This window comes from Poecilia formosa, unplaced genomic scaffold (genome assembly GCF_000485575.1).
Source record: "Poecilia formosa unplaced genomic scaffold, Poecilia_formosa-5.1.2 Scaffold203, whole genome shotgun sequence".
NCBI lineage: Eukaryota > Metazoa > Chordata > Actinopteri > Cyprinodontiformes > Poeciliidae > Poecilia > Poecilia formosa.
In genome coordinates, this window is record NW_006800142.1 from 994,850 (window position 1) to 1,015,202 (window position 20,353).

At 42.4% G+C, this 20,353-nt stretch overlaps 1 protein-coding gene across 1 annotated transcript; it reads right to left on the reverse strand.

The window, feature by feature from the left end:
• Positions 1-391: 391 nt before the first annotated feature.
• LOC103148355 (otoferlin-like) lies at positions 392-18,813 on the reverse strand. The gene is made up of 42 exons (XM_016679137.1): positions 18,517-18,813; positions 17,248-17,318; positions 16,778-16,901; positions 16,649-16,703; positions 16,160-16,291; positions 16,003-16,065; positions 15,811-15,895; positions 14,518-14,677; positions 14,249-14,435; positions 13,978-14,164; positions 12,763-12,986; positions 12,433-12,541; positions 11,876-12,059; positions 10,836-10,956; positions 10,644-10,744; positions 10,459-10,549; positions 10,256-10,372; positions 10,006-10,158; positions 9,677-9,866; positions 8,646-8,770; positions 8,430-8,564; positions 6,691-6,852; positions 6,488-6,607; positions 6,233-6,394; positions 5,943-6,105; positions 5,634-5,707; positions 5,444-5,470; positions 5,218-5,349; positions 5,014-5,086; positions 4,203-4,312; positions 3,960-4,097; positions 3,743-3,874; positions 3,501-3,628; positions 3,243-3,413; positions 2,939-3,099; positions 2,200-2,342; positions 2,034-2,122; positions 1,838-1,936; positions 1,490-1,731; positions 1,226-1,407; positions 793-893; positions 392-682 (listed from the first exon to the last, which is right to left on the reverse strand). Exons 2-42 carry the CDS (start codon positions 17,291-17,293, stop codon positions 502-504), a joined length of 5,379 nt encoding a protein of 1,792 aa, XP_016534623.1. The 5' UTR covers positions 17,294-17,318; positions 18,517-18,813; the 3' UTR covers positions 392-501.
• Positions 18,814-20,353: the final 1,540 nt, after the last annotated feature.

The window sequence follows — 20,353 nt, forward strand, 5'->3', positions numbered from 1 at the left end:
ATGATTAGAGGAAACCTGAGGTGCCCAGAGGGAATTTTATTCACAAATTCAATACATCATACAGAAAAGCAGAAGCGTACAATTCAGAAAATCTGGACCACAAGCAAACCACGTGTAATACCTTCACTTAATTCTAAATGAAATTGTAATCTGATCTGTTATAATCAAACGTGAACAAATAAACATTTCCAAGCAGCAAATCAAACAAACAAACAAAAAGTTGCCTACATATCAGAATAACAGTAGCAAAATGAGATTTTTTACACAATAATAAGCAACTCATACACTCAAGCCAACATCAGATTATCAGATTATTATTATCAGATTATCATTATTGTCAGCAACTTGTTGCTATGGTGCTGTTGGTAGAACATCAATTATTTTATTAAATAGTATTTTTTAGGAAAAAAAAGATTGAAAAAAAAAAAAAAACCAACAGAAGCTATTGTATAGGCCACCATTTTGGGTGAAAAAAAAAACAAAAGTGATCCGGTTTTGCTCTCAAGCGCCCAGCATTTTCTTCACCATGTATCCGGGCATGTTGTAGAGGAAAAGGCCCAGGATGGCCAGCAGCAGGAGCGCCGTGACGATCTTGATGGTCAGCCACCTGTACTGGTCGCACACCAGGTGCTTCGCTGCTTTGAGTGGGATGAGGAACCAGAGGAGGGCAACGTCTGGGCGGCTGTGGGAGCAGAGAGAGGCGAACGACAAATCTGAGCAAAGCTGTTTCTTCTGCGTAAAACACGAAGCGCACAGACAAAAACGGAGGTGAGAAGAGCACATCTTTCATACTTGGGTTTCTCCAGAGGATCCGGCTCGTTGCGCCCGTCTCCAGCTGGGCTTTTCTCAGCTTCCTCCCCTGTGAGAAGGTGCAGCTCAGCTTCCACCTTACCCTAAAGACACAAGAGGTTTTCATTCTGCCAGGTCGGGTTACAGCGCAGAACTCCCAACAAGCATGACAAACTTTCCAAGTCGAGTTTCCAAGTTAGGCTTTCAAACCAAGGAACTACAACTGCAAAGACCTCTTGGATCTCATAAGTGAACTGGGTAAGCTAGCTGGTTGAAACTTCATCCCAAACATGTCAGAACCTGTCTGGAATGGCCCCAAACTTCAAAACCAACACTTACTAAAACTTGAAATCTGATTCATATCTGATGTTGCCGTTTGCAGAAATGGCTTTCACTAAGGAGAACTCTTCTTGCCTGATCTGTGGCTGCCACCCACCGTCAGTTCAAACTCGTCGTCTTCTTCGTTCCTGGCGACAAACGGCCACCAGCCTTTGATCCTCTTCTGCTTGAAGATGGAGACCAGCGGCATCTCCGCTTCGTTCGTCACCATTTCGATGGTGCACTGCTTGGCCGTCTTGGCCCCACGCGGGAAGCGGTTCAGGTCCAGCTCGATCGCACCTGTGGAGAATATTTAGCTTTTAATAATTAAAAAAAATAGAAATGTAGTCAACAATCAAATTGATCTCGTTTCAAAAAATACCCAGAAAATCGTCGGCAGAGAAGTGATCGGCGTCCCACACTTGGAGGTTAAGTCGAGGAGGGATCTTGTACTCAGTCTCATCCCAGGCAAACATGGACTCCTTCTTGGAGATGACTATCTTCTCCTCGGCCACCAGGTAGTCGAAAGGGTAGATGAAGCGCCAGTTGAAGTTCCCCTCCCCGGTGATGGAGTGGTAGTGGACGTCGGTGTCCTGCTTGTCCTCCTGCTGTCCCTTCAGCCATCTGACGACACAGAGTGAGGGGAAACAGAAGAGAAGAAAAATGGAGATTCATTCCTTCACACGGAAGCATTTCTGCTCGTCTAGTTGTTGGCAGAAAAAAAAATCACCCTCGCACAAAGATGTCACTGGACTTCTCGCCCGTGAAGATGTCGTCATCCTCTAAAACCACCTCGTCTGTGTTCCAGATGATGACCCTCAGTTCAAACCTGCACATGAAAACGTCATTTAGACAGGAGCTTCGAAACGCATCGGGAGTTGTTTCGGTTGCTTCACGCCGGGCTCCTGAAATCCTTCGACCCGTACTTCTTCGGTTTCCGTGGCGAAATGTCCAGAGCGGGACCGGGCGCCGTCTTGTCCTTGGGGAACAGATCCACCCACATCTCGATTCTTCCCTGCGCAAAGTTAGAGAGATAATCAAAGTTAGTTCTCAGCGGCAGGAAGTCGTCGTTGTGACGTTTTACTGCCGTACTTGTTCGATCCCCGGTTTGTCCGGATGGAGCAGCGGTCTGGTCTCCACGTGCTCCGGGACCAGTTTGCAGCCGGCTTTGGGAATCCCGTCCCAATGCCTCAGCACAGTCAGAGCCAGGTGCTCGTCCGTCTGCTTCTTTAAGCCTGGCAAACATCGTCACTTGTTCACACTTTGCAAAAGCATTCCTGCCTCTTATGCTCCTCACGTTTCAGTGGGATTTTATCTGACGGACCAAAATAAAGCGGCACATGTCTGTGGATTTGGAGAGAAAAAATGCGCTGCTGTCTGCAGCAATAGCCTGAATCTGTGAACAGCAATCGTTTTAAGATTCTCAATATATTCAGGTCTGGACTTTGATTGGGCCATTGTAACTCCCTGAATAAAATTAGATTTATACCACAGAAATGTTTTAAACCAGTGAAGATGTCGTCATCCATCATGTTGGAATGTTAAAATGCGTCCCAACAGGATACTGCTGCCACCGCCGTGGTTCTCTGTAGGGAAAGTTTTCAGTCACACAAAATGCTTTACATTCATTTAGCTCAGATGAAGGAAATTGGATATAAATACATGCCAGACCTTTCACTTTAATTGCTACTTTGTGTTGGTCCATCAGCTAAAATCCCAGTAAAGTTTGAGAAAATATAGAAATTGAAATTGAATTGAAATTAAACGTTTTTTGCAAGTCCTGCAAATCTTTTTAAGATCGGATCAGTGAAACGGTAGAAAGCAGAGATACCGTTTTCATCCTCGATCTCAGTCGGCGCCATGAAGACCCGGTTCTCCACCTTCACCCGTCCTCCGGGGCCGTAGTGTGGGCCGTCCAGCTTGCCGTCCTTACACAGCTTAGCCAGGATTTGTGTGGGTTTCATGGGGTCTCGCCACACGTTGTAACCATGGCTGTACGGCAAACACGTTAAAGTGAGTTTATGTGTAAAGCTGTCGGCGAAAGTAAGAACTACCAAGTCTCCGAAATCTGTACCCTCGATTATTTATTGTTTTAAAGTGCATTTATTTTGTTTTTATGGGCTTTAGATTCTTACATGGCGTAGTTGCAAGAAATCCCACACGTGGCTCTGTGTTTGCTGTAGAAGCGATTCTCCAGGTCGACCTTCGTTTCTCCAATCAGATCATCGGTTCCCACCAGGTCCCAGTCATAGATCGACACCGTCAGGGTGGAATCCATGGGGAACGTGGCCTCCACGTCGAAGGATCTACCACCACGAGGAAAACACTCGTGTTCAGTAAGACGCTGTTGTTTGGACTCTGTTCAGAAACCCAGCCGGTTTCCCGTCACTTACTTGCCAAACAAAGGGTTCAGCTGTTTGGAAATGTAGTTCTCCTTGTCTTTGATCTCTGTTTTCCCCAGCTTGATCGCGATGTAGGGGTCAGCTTTCCCGTTTATGTCCGCAGGATGCAGATCTGTCGCCTATAAAGAGACAGAAGCATCACGACGCAAAAAAAATAAAACCCTTGTAAATACGACTCTGTTTTCCCTGACAGAGTAATCACATCGTTATACGTTCAGAGCGCATAAGCTCACCCTGACAACATAAATGCGGACCAGGACGTTAATGGGGTCGTTGTTAGGGATGTTCTGAAACATTCCTAAGTTGGAGTCGAAGCTCATGTCTCTGGGCAAATCATCCGACACTTTGTACATACTCAGCGAACCCTAACGGGGAACGGGGAAAGGAGAAGAAGTGGAACGTTGCAAAAACACATATCATCACTTGTAAGGCGTATGGAGCGCTCCTCACTTTGAACTTTCCGACGATCCTGTCCTCGTCCGTCACATTTTGGTCGTCGTCGTCGCCGCCCTTCCCTCTGAACAGGTAAAAGGTGTGGAGCCAGTCCTCAAAGTTGTCAAATTCACATTCCAGTTCCTTTGGATACACCTTAGTTTGGGAGTAGGAAACACAGCGTTTATCTCTAACCTCGCATGGATTACACATCCATCCAGATGACGTTAAAAAATGACACCACGATTATTCATTCTCCACCTTCAGCTCATCCAACTTTGGCTTTTTCTTTTCAAACGGATCTACAGCTGCCCTTTTCTTGTCCTTCTTTCCTTTTCCTCTCTTGGGGGGTTTCGCTGGAGCGTCGTCACCTGCGATGTCAGAAAACCGTGCAGAGAGAGAGAGAAAGGATCATGAGAGAAGCCGGGAGTAATGGATCATTTCGGCCTAAAATTTACCACCCTCAGCTTCTCATACAACGAAATATGTCATCGGATTAGACGCCTCTGACATAAAAACTTAGATTTTTACCAGTTTATGTCAATCTAGAAATTTACATTTAAGATGTAAATCTGTTTTAGTTCTTATAGTAAAGTAGAGCTGCACAATATATCTATCTTGGTCAGAGTGTCGTATACATATCAGTACTCAAAATGTTCTGCATGCCAAAAAGCAGGAGTATTTCTGACTAAGATGCTAGCGCTCATAGGGAGCAGTGGGAATATTTTTTAATTGTAAATAAAAAGTAAAGAGTCCATAAAATGAGGATTAATCATAACTGATAATGTTATCACAATTTTCAGCCGTATTGCAATCAGAGGGTTTCCTGAAATGACGCGGCTCTGTTGTTAAAATAATAATTAAAAAAACCCCAAGACGGATCCTTGCGGGACTCCAGAAGTAACGCTTCTCATCTCAGGGTCACCATTTTCACTGAGCGTAGGACCGCTAAGATCTAAGTCATTTTTGACTGAGAATTAAAACCATTCCACTGTAGATAATCTACATAATTACTGAACTTTTAAGAGTTGAATGTCAGAATACTGAGATGTAAGATTTTTTTTCTTTTTACCTCCACCATCAGCGATGTCCATGTCCTCCTTTTCTTCTGAATCTGAGAGAGCTGCCTCCTGAGCCCTGAGAGCCTAAAACAGTAAGAAAGTGTTTATTTACTCTAAAAAAATAAACACACTGTACTTCACAGGACACATTTATGTCTTCATAGGAGATAAGTTTTAAAAGTAGCTTAGCGCAAAAGAGCAAAACCGTTCCTTACCTCAGTTAAAGTTTCAATTGAGGCAAAATATTTGGACCACCAGTCCAACATGCTCTCATCAAGTTCCTCCTCTTCAGGTTCGTCCCCCTTCTTCCTCTTCTTCTTCTTACCTTTCTCGTCTTTGTCGTCATCCTTTTTTTACGTTCAGTGCACATAACGGATATTGTCAGGCGTTGTAAGGACAACACAAACCGTCATTAAAGGTAATCGCTTGTGCTATGCTCACCTCAACTTTGATCACAGCTTCAGAGCACTGGGGGGAGAACAGCAAGTTTAACATGTGTATCAATCAACCAATCAATCAATCAGGTTTATTTGTATGGTACATTTCAGCAACATGGCAGTCCGAATGAAATAGAAGGAGCTTTTAACCTGGTTTAAGTCTTTCGAATCAAGGTGTCAGAGTTTAAACTTACAGAGTCCAGTTTGACCACGGTGTCCATCTTCTTGAACGCAGGCTCCGTTTCCATGCTCACCACGATAATTTCCTCTGAAAGAGAAACGGCGTACAACTGAAACCAGATGGCGTATGTAGATATTGGTACAACAAACACACAGTAGTAGAAAGAACACTGTAGCCAGCTCAAAAATATGCTCTGTACATCTTAACAGCTGTTTCACATGAACCTGTAGGTCTGTGGTTGTGATGTGATAAAATGTGTCAAAAAAAAAGTTAAAGGGCTGTGAACGCTTTTCACTGTGTGAGCCTTGCATTTGGGTTATACCCGTAGTGGACCAGTTGTTGGCCTGCTTGTCTGATCCCCTGTAGATGAACTTGCGCAGGCTGGTGACGGCGTTGGAACCGACCAAAGTGTAGCGGCCAAACGCTCTGCAGTCCACCACGCGGATGTTCAGCGGAGGGTGAAGCAGCTCGTTCTCTGGCAAATCCTAACGCACACATTAAAAGATTCTCTGACTTGGTAAACCTAACGGAGTGGCAGTCACATGCCGGGTCTTTAAGCGTTTGTTATTATTGTTACTCGGCCAAGGAAGTGTTTAGGAAATGACACGGTACCACTTCGAACCACTTGACCAGAGTGCTGAAGTTGGGGTTCTTTTTGTAGTTGGGGATGAGGGCCGACTGAACGCCCTTCCCGGCGCACTCGATGTCCACACGAGGCCGATCCACCTGGGCCAGGTTCACCCTCTTCAAGTCCCTCAAGCCCCAGAACAAAACCTTCAAAGAAGCAAAAAATGTACATGTTGTCGAACTTTCTGCAAAACGGACCAACAATCACTGAGGTTTTCTGAGTAAATCTGGAGCTCAGACCTCAATTCTGTACTTGCTGAGCACTGGCCTAATCCCCAGAGGCACAGGCAGGATGGGGCCACGGTCCATATCCGTAGGCCCGTCTATGGGAGGAAGGTCTGCTTTTCCATTGGGGCCAATCTGAGAGACAGCAGCAGAGTGAAGCCACAGGAAGGCTTACGAGAGGGAAGCCTTGTTTAGTGAGAGAACTGCCTTCAATTAACCTGGAGAAGCTCAAAGGCTGCCAGCATCTCTCCAGCGGCACCGTTCCCACGGTAGACCTGATAATACTCCAGTTGGGGAGGGAAACGCGGCGGCCCATAGTGCTCATCCGCCATCTTGACCAAAGGCTTAGCAAACGTCCTGCCCATGAAGTCAGCTTTACCCTGAGAGCATAAAGTAGACGATTAAACATCAAATCTGCACTGGATGTTTCAGTTAATAAGTATTAGTGTTGGAATTACTCTGTTTTTTTTATTATTAAAAAATAAGCTAAAAAGTGTCAATATTCATGGTTTTGATTAACATAAAGAAACATGGCTTGAGGTGCACATGTTTCAAGATTTAAAATCTCTACAGATACAAGGAAAGGAAAAAATAATAACATCAAGATCCCCTAAAAAAATAACCAGTAAACTGCAAAATAGATGCATCTATGTTATGCCAAAGAACAATTAAATAACCTCCTGATGCCTCTGAGAGCTGCGAAAGTTAAATCTTTCTTGCAGTTAGTGGTTATAAAGAGTCAAATACTTTGACGGCCACATACAAAAGCACAAAGTGTCACTGAAAGGAATGCAACAGGGATAGGACGCTAGTGCAGGGTCCATCTGTTTGTCCTTGTGGACCTATCATATTCCTCTTGCATGCCTTTGAACAAAATCTACTCTGCACACTTTAAGATCCTGCTACCGTACATCAAGGCAATCCACACTCTACTTATCCACAGGGTCATCCAAAACATTGGTGTTATTGTCAGGAGCAGATATAAAATTGTCAGTCAGAAAACATTTCTTCAGAATAGAATCACGTTAAGTTGATGTCAACAAACAAAAGACTGTATTTGTAAAAGGCAGATTGTTGGATTATAACTAAGGATGTCCAGTTTAAAGGGTTTTTAAATGGTCAGCCATTTTAACAAACATGACTTATTTTCCTGAGCAGGGCTTGAAAAACTGTTATTTTGTTAATTTAATGCTTAAGGGATTTTAACAAAAGAAATCCTGAAATTTACTTCTTAAAAAACACTTCCAATGTAAGACATGAGATGCATTGGCTTGTCGTGTGACACACGGAGAGCTGTACTCTCAAGCCGCTAACTTTTAGCAAATTGCTGAATTTGTGAAAGAAGAAATTAGCTTTCTTTAAGGTTTTGTCAAAATTAATTTAACTGGAATGGCTGTAAAATATGTTGCAAGCCAAATCATCAACAAGTAACACCAAAACAGAGAAGAAGAATGCTAGTGTTAGCCTAGCACTTCAGCAAATTGGTTAGCAACAAAATATTGTAAACACGATCATGACGCGGGTTCATGAGATTATTACTGAAAGTTGCTCCATATATCAAGTTACAAAGTTGTTCAGGTTTTAATTATGTGTCAAATTATGTGTCTTGCTAAAACTCTGGTTGGGATGACAAGGTAGTGTCGAAGAAACAAAAGTGACCACATCATCTGTAATGCTGATAAATGTTAAAGGTTTTTAACAATTTTAAAGCTACGCTGGATTTTAAGAGTCCAGGATTAAACCGGGACTCAGATTCAGTAAAAGACTAAGCTTAAAGTAAACAAGTCGCCACCAGGGAGAAAAACAGTGCAGATCAGGACATCCCTAATTATAATTTTGATAAAAAATTCACATAAAACAGTTGCTGAGTCATTTGTTCTATTGAAAGAAAGCACATTTGCTCCCGTGAATAAAAATGGAGAGCTTGTGACATCTCTGTGTGTAAACTTTTCCTCACCACTGTGTCCTGGTCATAGAGCTCAATGACAATAATGGGTGGATCGTCCCTCAGCTCATAGGCCTCTCCAAACAACTCCACGTTCTCAAACACCAGCAGCTGGTCCCATGTGGGGCAGAGGGTCTCAGCCAGCACCTGCAAGAAAGCAGAGCATTTGTTCCCATCCAATTTTTTTTATTTTTTATTATACCTTCATTTTTGGGTGGATGAACTCACTTCTGTGACTTGACTTTGGGTTGAGAAGAAAACTCTTGCGAAGGGATCAGACAGACCTGTGCTGTCAGCAGCAAACAGGCTGCGAGCCTGGTACATGTGGACCCTCAGCTGGAAGATTTGCTTCACTGCAGTGAAAACATTCAGCCTCTCATTTGCAATGTGATTTGAAGACGCTTAAAAACTATATGTGCTTCCTTAGACATCTGTTACCAGTATCAGTAATCAATATAATCTCCTTAGTGCTGCGGAAAGTGCCACGATTTTCAATAATCAGGTAGAGCTACGTAATTCGGTCTGACACTTACCAGATGCTTTCTAAATAATCTAATTTACTCTCCAAGAACCGTCACAGTCCCTACGTGCCTAAAGCATTTCAGAAACAGACTCCTTTAACCACTAACCCCACACTACAACCCAACTCTAGAGATTTCTGACTAAGTTTCACAAATAAAAACGATGCGTTAGAAGAAAGTTTCTGGAAAATATATGGTTGATCTGAAAAAGTATCCGGTAAGTAGATACCTTGTTCCAGTAAGTTACTACTGGGTTTTGGGGAAAATAATCAGTAAAATAAGTGGCAAGTTCTGGAAACGTAAACGTTTGATTTTCAGAAAATATATAGGAAAGCACCTGTTGAAAAGTTCCAGAAAGTACCCTGCAAGTTCTAGGAAACTTGCAGGCAGTGGCGCAACTGCACATTATTCAGGTGGATGCGAAAACATACCGACGACGATACCTGAAGTGTAAAAATCGCTACATTTACCTCGTTATGTGCGAGAGGTGAAGGAGCGTAAGGCGCGCTGAAGTGTATGGGAAAACATAATCGGCGCGTCGCCCCCTCCAGACGGGGTTTTGGCGCCCCCTCTGGTGCTGCGCCCCTATGCGTTGCATACGCTGCATACCCACTTTTTGCGCCTCTGCTTGCAGGGTACTACCCCGTCAGCTTCAGAACGTGTTTTACGGTACAATTCAAAAGTATTGTTCAAAAGGAAGTGTGTTTGACGATGTATTGCTCCAGTTGTTGGTCTTACTCATGTAGGTGAGGCTGATGGGTGGTGAGCAAGGCATGCCGGGGCCCTTGGACAGCTTGTTTTCCTCAAACCCGTTGGGCAGGCCGCTCAGGTAGTCTTTGCGCTGCCTGTTCAAGCCCAGCCACAGATAAATCTCCAACTTGGACTGAACCGTCCAGCCAGCAGGTCCGAAACCTTTTTTACCAGGAATCTTAGGTAGAGAAAACATTGTTCAGGGGTTTATTCGTCTTTAGAACACAATAAGCAAATAAAAAAAACACAACATAAAATGAAAAATAACAAGAACATAACTGTAAGTGGATTGGTTTTCTTTTTACATTTTAACTCACCCTGAGGAAAATAGTTTTGACCTTGCCGCAATCTTTCCCCCTTTCTTCGTCTACACCGGAGTACAGGATGTCTTTGGAAGGAACCCGGGCGTAAGCGATGCGCTTCCCGTTGCTTATCATCCAGATGAAAACATCAGGAACGCTGTGCTGGGGCTGTGAAGTTTTAATTACACCATGCGTAAGGAACATTATATAGTCTTGCAAAGTTACGAATTTATTATTAATTGACTCATTTGGAGAAGGTCTTTACCTCGTCGGCGAGGAAGCGAAGCTTTATGTGGAAGTTTTGAGCCAGCTTGAGTTTATCCCTGACCGTGCTCTTCTTCACTTGTGTCCTCATCGTCTTCGCTTGTTGACCAATGGCCTCCTGAAAACAGAGATCGTTTAGTGAAACAACGCAATCATGTTCAGCAAACAGCAGGAAAGTGCGGTTTGGTGAGTTGGAGGACTTACCACTTCTGACAAGCAAAGCTTCAGTCTCTCTCTGTCCAGTTTGGTTCTGCCAGACTGATTGTGGTCCTTGTTCGCCAGAGCAATAAATTGACTGAAAGAACACGAGCTTGCTGAGTGTGAGCATCTGAATTTGTCAAATCAGACGGGTTTATTTGGTTCAGTTTTAGTTTTGGAGGCACACAGACCTGCATCCTTGGCTGAGTTCCTCGAGAACGCCTCTCAGCCGTCGTTCAGGATAGGTCTTCTCTGTTTTGATGATCTCCTGCACGTCGTTCAGTCCATCCTCCTGCAAAACCCCCCAAAAAAAAACACAGTTAGACATCAGACTCAACGGTATTGGCAACTATGATTTGCCATCACGGTAGCCGCCCACCTACCAGCTTGTTCGCGATGTTGTCGATGATGTTGGAGTTGTACAGCCGTCTTCTCTGGTCCTGCCACCAACTTTTGATGTAAATGCATGGCTTCCTCTCAAAATAGGGCAGATGGAAATAGTTCCTGTGGATTAAAGCAAGAGCCATGGTGTATTGTTCCTCCAAAGTTGCCATTTTAAGACGGATTCACAAAATACATTAATAGATACGCACAAAATGTTTTCCACACAGAACCAGCAAACATCAACGTATTTTATTTGGATTTTCCGTGGTAGACATCATGAAGTGTACATGCTACACTTCACATGTAGCAGATGTAAGGTAACAGATGAATGGTTTTTAAATGCTTTCACTAATAAAAATGTGAAAAGTTAGGTCTCTCTTTAAGTTCAGGTCTCTTTACTGAGATAAGATCAGATCCGATGCTAATTGCCTTCGGACGTCGTCTAATTAGTAAGCAGAGTCCACCTGTGTGTAATTTAACCACAGGATAAATACAGGTGGTCCGTGTCGGCCTCCGAGGTTTGCTGGAGAACATTAGTGAACAACGGCATCAGCAACTATCAGAACCAGCTAATGAAAGAGCGGTGAGGAGAAAGGCATCATTAAAAGAAGTCCCGTTTGCTGCTGCTCTGATTACATGAAGCTAAACTTGAACTCACAGCTGGCATTTTTATACCACTTTTTGTACGGCATATAAATAATATCACTGCAAAAGAAGAAGCGGAAGTTGCTTCGAGTTGATGGATGATTTATTTGGTCACACTTTATTTGAAGCGAGACTGTCATAAGCATGATATAACAGGAGTCTTCATGAATGCTTATGAGTGTTGTCATGAAGTGTCATTCGGAAAATAATGACACTTTTAAGGCAAAGTTGACACTTTTAATTGACCTTTAAGACAAATTATATTGCAACCTTGCATTAAAAGTGTCATTATGTCCTGAAAAACTCTTCAAGACAACAGTCAGAAACATTCACGAGGACTCCTTCATGTCCATCGTTTCGCTGTTCGACTGTGCTTGAGCGTATCGGCTCTGACCGGTCAGTGATGACGGGTTTCATGGGTGGAGTGGTGGACACTGAAGTCAGGTCTCCGTCGTCGTCCAGCTCCTCCTCGCTGGAGTTGTGTATCAGCTCGGTTTCCTCTTCAGCACCGTCGCCGCCGCCCTTCTTCCCCTTCGTTTTGGGTTGGATGACGCCGTCGTTCTCGTTTCCATAGTAACCTGGAAAGAGCGGCTTTCTGAATATGAACTTTGTCCCTTTCACATCTTCCCCCATTCCGTCCGCCGTGACAGACGTACGGACTTAGAATTTTAACACAATGTTTTGTGGTAACATAAAGATGATTGAAACAAAGTATTTATTGCTTATTTTGTATGTGACTGCATGACTACGTAGCATGGCGTTCACAGTGCCACAAACACAAATACTGGCCTTGAAAATCATTCCTGTTTGAAATTGGCTTCTTAAAGACATGACTTACTTAAAAAGAAAAAGTTATTTATAACACTAACCTGGACACAATAACTGCATTGAATCATAAGAAATTTTATAAGATAAACGATAAAACGATTGGATAAGACACAGCTGACCTACCTATTGTGACCTCAAAGCTGATTGGCTTGTCGCCGATCTTTCTGTCTATCATTGTGGCTTCCAGGAAAGACCCAAAAAGGAAGAAATCCTCCACCTTCCCAGTAGCAGTCTGGGGGAAAAAAACAAAATAAATAAATAAATAAATAAAAAAACACAACCGTAAGCCTTTAAACACGAGCAGCCTCATCGATGCAAACGGCTATAATTTATGCATGCGACGGGCTAAATTAGAGCTATCAATAATTCACATTAATCGCAGCGCAACGACCTGTCAGCGGCAGAAACCATACGAGCCGCTTGCATGGCTGCCCGTCCGGAGCAGAGACCCACCTCGGAGATGTTGGGCACTCCCTCCACCTGGACCTCGGTGGAGCTGGTGATGTCAGGCGAGGTCGGGTCCAGGATCTCCACGCCCAGGCTGATGAGCAGACGAGCCCTGAAGGACACGCCTTCGCCGAGCCCCTCGTTCAGCTCCTGGTACTCGTCCATCAGGGTGTAGGTGCGGGTGGAGCCGTACATGTTCACCCAGGCGGGCCCCATCGTGGGGAGGAAGCCTGGGAAGCAGGGTGCAGAAGAAGAGCGGAGGGTGATTTGGAAATTAACTGGAAACGATTGAAGGAAACGATCAAGCAAATGTTTTAAAATAGTTCTTAACTGGTTCCACAGGAAAAGCAAATCCTCTGTGTTATCTAGATATTATATTATCTAAATATTGCGACATCAGATAACCCCTAAAGAACTACACTACTGATGTATTTTTCAAATAACAACTTTGTATTTGGAGAAAATTACAATTGAGCACCTGAAAAAAAATTACAAAATTAATTTCCTACCTTATTTTTAGGCCTTAAGAAAATCAAAACATTTTTTGAAAAAAAAAAAATCCTGACACAAAGGATAATAATTCATGCATGAAAGGGTTAAAGAAATTTGTCTGATAATAGATGACCTGCATAGATGGACTGATTTCAACAATATGTTTGACAGAAGCGAAGCTCTACAAATCGCTAACTATTTCAAATTGTCAATAATCACAGGGAAAATAATTCAGTCCAGGATTGTTTAGTCAATCTATGTCATACGTTTGTCCTGGTTCTCTAAATCTAAAGCTGTCTTAGAAACGATTGAAAACTGTTCGTTTGCAAATAGAGGAGAGAGTTTCTAAAGCTCTGTTTGGTGTAAATTATTCACCTGAAGTTCGACCGGACCAAATACGTAACAGTTTGAGCTAGAGGTGGTCAAACACATTCCAGATTTCCTTAAAAAAAAATCTGAAGTTGCCAAATTAGACACAAACTACAAAGCTATCAGTCAGCATTACTGTCACACGTCACATGGGGGCAGCAAAACCACTGATATTACATGCAAATAAGCAACAGAAAACTCTATCAGGGCGCAAATGATGGAGCTATTTGTGTGTGTGTGTGTGTGAGTTGTTGCCCCCCTCGGGCTGTGCCACCCTGGACAGAAAGCCACGTCGTCCATATCAAATAAAACCTCCCACTTTATTTGAACACACTTTTTGTCTTTGTGATAAATGATCACCTTTGTCCCCATCGTTGGAAATCTTCTTCAGATCTAAGAAGTGTGTTCCCATGGCCACATCGTTCACTTTATCCGAGTCCCGGATCTGGATCTTCATGCGCTTGCAGAGGGGAGGAAACATCTCCGTGAAAATGATCTGCTCGTTCCAGATGGGCTCATAGCAGCTCTTCTGTACCGACGTCTTGCCCTGCGGTCACAAATTAAACGCGTTCACATTCTGAGTCCTGCTAACGCACGACAAATATAAAAGGCGGCCGTTATTCGAGCTGACCTTCTGCCCCGCAAAGAGCACTTGGACGTAGGGATCAACCAGGTCTTTATTTTCTCCTATAAACGCCTTTTTGACGTTGGCCATAATGCTGGTGTTCATTCTGGGGAGTCCCTCTGCTCTGTAGATCTTCAGGTAGTAGCGAGCCCACTGCCGCTCTGCAGGAACGCCCTCAGGCAGCAGCAGATTCCTGACGCAGGCAGAATTTACTTCTCAATAACTTTTAAAAAAAGGAGAACTTTTGTGGGTTAAATGCCGGAAGTTTAACCGACCCCTCTATGTCGTCGTCTTCAGACTCATTGGCCTTGTGTGGAGTTTTAATGGTGTCTCCTTTAGCCACAACGGCGATGTCACATTTAACGTAGCCTTTGCAGCCTGCTGTGATGTCGTCTGGGTCAGACAACAGGGCCCATTTGTGGTAAAACTGATGCTCTGTGGGACAAAAACACAAATGTCAGCTTTGTTTTGGATTCCTGATGATGACATATTTGTTCTTTATTCACTTTCAAATGAGCATGCAGTAATAAATAATCATAACAAATAAACTGTACAAACAAGAATCGGGTGCAAAAGTTCAGATTCATTGTTGATTTTTTTGAATCCACCAAAGAAAATTATTTACATAAAGGCACAAATAAATGCATAATTGGTCATCAAGGTCCTGGCATTATTCCAGCTGGTCATTTGACCAGTCCTCTTTGCAAAATTTATGGTTGGTTCACCACCTCAGATGCGGCTTTAGTGCATAATTCATGTTTTTAAGTAAGTTCAAATTGAGGTCAATGCAGAAGTTTAATTCTGGTCTGGTTTATCTGTTTCTAAACCAAGTTTAGTGTTTACTGGGATCAATATCCTACTAAAACACCCCACTGTGTCCAAGTTTCAGCCATCTGACCCAAGCTGTTAGCCTCAGATGAGGTAAAAATTAGCTCAAACATCCAAAAACCTTCATGCCTCCAGTCTGTAACGAGCTAGAAGGTAGTGGAACGTCACACTTTGCAAAACAGCTAACTGCTAAGCATCATGTTGCACCACCATTGTGTTGAGGGATTGTGATGATGTCAGTGACGCTTTGTGCTGCAGAAATAGAGGTCTTCCTCTGAGGTCTTTAACTAGACGGCTGAATGTCGGAAAGGAGGACGATGATCACAAACGCACATCAAAACTGGTATTACAACGGATGACGTAAGGCTTCTAAAGGAGGACAGACTTCAAGCCATTTGTGAAGATATAGAAACTTTAAATTTTTAAAAAAGTATTTTACGTAAATCAGCTTTATCTGATAAGAGGAATAAAATGCCATAAACATTATTGAAGACTATTGATTCTTTGTAGCTTGACGATGTGGATTTATCCAAATATTGTATGCATAATTTCTATCTTGTGTGGATGAGAGGTCATCTACACTCGATATGGAATCGACATATCATTAATATTTATTGACGTTGGATAATTATTCCACCACAAACAAAGATAGTTCAAATAAATCTCTAAACATATTAAGGCATCCATGCAGACAGAGGGCTTGATCTGGAGTTAAACTACCAAACACATTGTTTTCTGACCTGGCTGGAAGTAGACTGTGCCAACATCCATTTTAAAAGACCCAACCAGCGTTCCACTTCGCAGAAGATTTTTGGAGTGGATCACCTACAAGTAGGTTAAAAAATACACACAATTAAAAATAAAAAATAAAAAATCCCCCCGTGTCACAGAAGAAATTCCTGTCAGTCGGCTCAGAGGAACTAATGACTTACGGACACTTTCAGGATTTTGTCGAACATGACATCTGGTGGGATGTGGAAGTCAAACACAAAGTACTGGAAGAGACGACAGTTTGAGGTGAAGCCTCGTTGTAAGTCAACCTTGAATTTCAGAGGGTTTCCTGACGCCGCGTCATCGTGACCGACTCACTTCGTTGTAGTAAGGGCAGTTGGTCGACTCCTTCATGGAGGTGTACTTTTTCTCTTCTCCGATCTCCACACAGACCATGGGGTCCATGTTCAGGCCGACCAGCTGCCTGGCTTCAATCACTGTCACACTGACCTGAAAGTGCACCATCCATCAGTTTACAACTGCAAATCACGCAAATCGCAACAACCCATGAACTGTCCTACTTCGTCCCATTGAAATTACGAAACTGTGATACTTTATTTAACTTTTATGTCACAGCCTACAGGGGAACATTGAGCTTAGCGAGTTGATGTCAAAAAAACGTACAATAAGCTGTGCATGCCACACTTTTCAGATTTTGAAAACCCCCCTCAACCCTCCAGGTATGATCTACTTCATGAGTATTGTGTAAAATACTCATAACAGACACTGAAGTTTTGGTTGCAACTTCAGAAAATGCGAAAAAGGCTCTTCGGGTGCAAATACTTTTCCAAGTATTTATTAACCTACCTGGTAATCCATGGGTCGTCCAGAGCTGGGCTCCATCTTGATGTCCGGCTTTGATCTGAGGAGTTACGCATGATTAATAAACCCAAATAAAAATAAAAATAAAAACCAGACAGTTAGAATAAGGCCTGCCTTTTATTTGAAACATTGGTGGTGACTGCTGTGACGGAGGCCAAAGAGATGGTGTCGGGATCCGGACCTCCCATTAACATCCCGTTACGATCCATGTTCTCCGTCTCCAAAATGGCTGGCTCATCTAGGCATCACACAAAAGACACATCTAAAGAAAAATCCTAAAAGAAAGAAAGAATTGCTATTTTTCTTGCAACATTGTGTTTGGTGGAGAAAAAAAAGATACTCTCAAATTCATCCTCCCATAGATTAAGCATAGATTAAGAACATCATAAGACATAAAATCATGTTAATATGCAACATTTAAAAGCACAGATCATAAGCAAAATACTTTTTAGAGCAAAAGTATTTGTTTGTTTGTGACAAAACGTTTGACGTATTGCAGAAACAGGCTGCGTCTGTCTGTGTAACATTAAACTGGACTTTCTGGCCTCGTTGACACGAATCCAACGATCCGGCTAAGGTGATACCTCTGCCTTTGTCCTCCTTTTGTCCGCGGTGCTTACTGCGCTTCATGGTTCAAAGGTTTCCTCTGAGCGCTCTGCGACACAAAAAATAATCACATTAACAACTTTAGACATTAAAACACAGATGAATGGGACAAACATGGCAACAGAGTCGGCCTAAGTTTGGTTCTTGGCAACTAGCGAGTCAGGTCTGTTAAATGAAGTGCTTTTGCTCGATTTTGCACGTCAGTCACTTTGCATTTATTGTTGCACAAAAAAAAATCACTTTTAGGATCCGTTTGTCAACATTCAATTTTCCACAGAGATGCTATGAAGCTTTCCTGAACTGACAAACACGCTTAAAACACTTTTTGGGGGGTTTTAAAACTGGTTTCTCGGCGATCGACAGAACAGCAGCAATTAATAAGTTGGCTCTAAATTACGACTGCTGTTAACACAACTTCAGAACAACGCAGGTTTCTGCTGATATGTGTGCATTTAGGAGTCTGGGATCCTAATCGACCTCAAAATCTACTTGTACCTGGAGCCAGTTCTGCTTATCTCATGTTTAAATTGATTTATCTTCTATTTCTGTTGTTAGGCGAGCTTAACTCTTGCTTTATTCTGTCTCAACAGCAAATCACCAGAACTAAGAAAACTTTAAATGAACAAAAACACAAAGAACACCTTAAGTTTTGCATTTTTTTAAACCTAAAATCAACGATAGAGAGTATTATAGCATAGTTTATCTGAAACGTAGCCTTCGGATGGGCCTTTTAATTATTTAAATCATCTGACCCTAATACTTCAATTGGAGGGGATACATTTCACATGCATTGTGAAAATAATACCATTAGTCTCGTTATTCTGCAGAAATTAATCGACAAAGTGCTCCGTCGACACCCAGACACGTCCGGTTTAAAGTGGCTGCCTTATTTTATGAGACAATTTGGGATTATTAATTATAATATTGGCACCTTTCTTTGATTATTTTTGACCAAAGAGTTAGCAACAAACAAAAACAAAAAAACAAACAAACAGAGGAACAAAATCTTACATCACCAAAAAATAAATAAATAAAAATTGTACGTGCCTGGCATGATCCGATAGCGCGTAATTACATTTAAATTTGATGGAAAATCAAAAACCACTGTTTGACCTTTAAAAAGAAAATTCAAAAATAAGATCAGCTGACATGAAAAAAAAATCCTTCTCAAAGAAAGTCATTCACATGCACTCCAAAACACCGAGGCCTGAACACCACAGTTTGATCTCTGCTCAGACGATACGTACCATATACGACGAGTTATGCTCAGTTCTCTTCTCCACGTATCTCCCAGAGATCTCCTTTAAAGGTAAAACAAGAAAAGAAAAAAAAAAAAAACAGCCCAGAACTCAGAAGTTTTGGTTTCTATTAAAACCAAAGAGATGCTACACGGGCATTTTAGGCCTTTTAGAGAGACCCCAGAAGAAAAGCCACAAAGTTAAGTTGTGCACAGAAAGGAAATGTGTTTGTTCACGTCTGAGGTCTGGCAGGAGTGAAGTGATACGCCGATGAATAGTGCATGAGTGTCGAACCCAGGACTGGTAACTATAACTAGCCGCCGCTGAGAGACGTCACTGTGAGCAGAATCTTCCAATCCGCAGGTTTTGAGACGCTGCAGAGCAAAGAGAGAGGATTTTTAACAGGCCCAGCCACCGATCTGGTATCTAAAAGTTACATTTTTTTATTTGCTTTATGTCGGCCCACAATAATCTACATCAGAAAATATAACTGCTTAAACCAAAACACATGTTTTACTGTAATCTTCACACTGCTGGGCCTTCAAGCGATCAAAGCCAAATTGAGCTGAAAAGAAATGCTTGAAATATGTAAAGTTACTGTTAGGTAAGCAACATTGCCATGTCATCAATGATAAGTTTACATGGAAGTAAGATGTTGCTGGAAGAAAGCCTTCCTTTTAATCATTAATAAGCTGCAGGTCCAAACTGGGTCTTAAGACAATCACACTGTCCTCGGTCGGTGATGGCGGAATAAAGTCAAATCCTATTTGCGACGCTGTTCACTTCAGACTTAATCAGCTTCAAGCCTGACAATTCTTAAACCGAGCCACAATTTTTTGTGTCATGAGAATTTCACAGAAATCTTCTGTATTAATACAGTGTTTAATTGAAAGGTTTCAGGGTCAAGTAAGGAAGAAAAGAAAAGCATAAAATCGCTTGCTTATCAAATAAACGCACAAAGAGAAAACGTGATTCTCATTTCATCACAGAGCTTAATTTGTTTTCTTGGGATTTTTTTTAAAGTGGTAGATGAACACAAAGTGGTGCATAAGTATAAATACACTCCTGATCAAAATCTAAAGACCAGTCAAAAAATTGAAAGAATTCGCATTTTGCACTATTGGATCTTAAGAAGGTTCTAAGTTGAGCTTCACAATGTTAAAGGAAAAAATCAGTGCAAGAGACAAAAACTTTTGCGCGGGGAATTAATTGAAAACTGCATTTACACTCAAACACAATTTTTTCAGCTGATCAAAAGTTTAAGACCATAGCTCAAAAGAACCCGAAAACCCCCCAAAACAGAAATCAAAGGGTCAAAAAAAGGGCTCAGTAATGAGTAGCTCCAACATTCTTGTTGATGACTTCAAACAATCGTTTGGGCTTGATCCCAGTGTTTCCAGGAGGCTAGTGGGAATGTTGCTACAAGTGTTGAAGATGGCTTCATGAAGGGCATCCACTGTCTGGAACTGATGTCCATTTTTGTAAACTTCCCTTGCCATCCATCCCCAAATGTTCTCAATTGGGTTTAGATCCGGGGAACATGCAGGATGGTCCGAAAGAGTGATGTTATTCTTTTGGAAGAACTCCTTTGTCAGGCAGGCATTGTGAACTGCAGCATTGTTCTGTTGAAAAACCCGATCATTACCACACAGACGAGGGCCCTCAGTCATGAGGGACACCTGCTGCAACATCTCCACATAGCCAGCTGCTGTTTGACGCCCCTGCACAACCTGAAGCTCCATTGTTCCATTGAAGGAAAACGCACCCCAAATCATGATGGCGCCCCCACCACTGTGCCGTGTAGAAAACATCTCAGCTGGGATCTCCTTGTCATGCCAGTAACGTT

Bases quoted from the DNA above. Each gene is read 5' to 3' on its own strand.
- LOC103148355 (XM_016679137.1), bottom strand. From the start codon at position 17,293: ATGAAGCGCAGTAAGCACCGCGGACAAAAGGAGGACAAAGGCAGAG. The intron at 10,745-10,835 runs GTAGGTGGGCGG...GGGGTTTTGCAG, and splicing joins ACAACATCGCGAACAAGCTG to GAGGATGGACTGAACGACGT. The intron at 5,471-5,633 runs GTAAGTTTAAAC...TTCTCCCCCCAG, and splicing joins CCGTGGTCAAACTGGACTCT to TGCTCTGAAGCTGTGATCAA.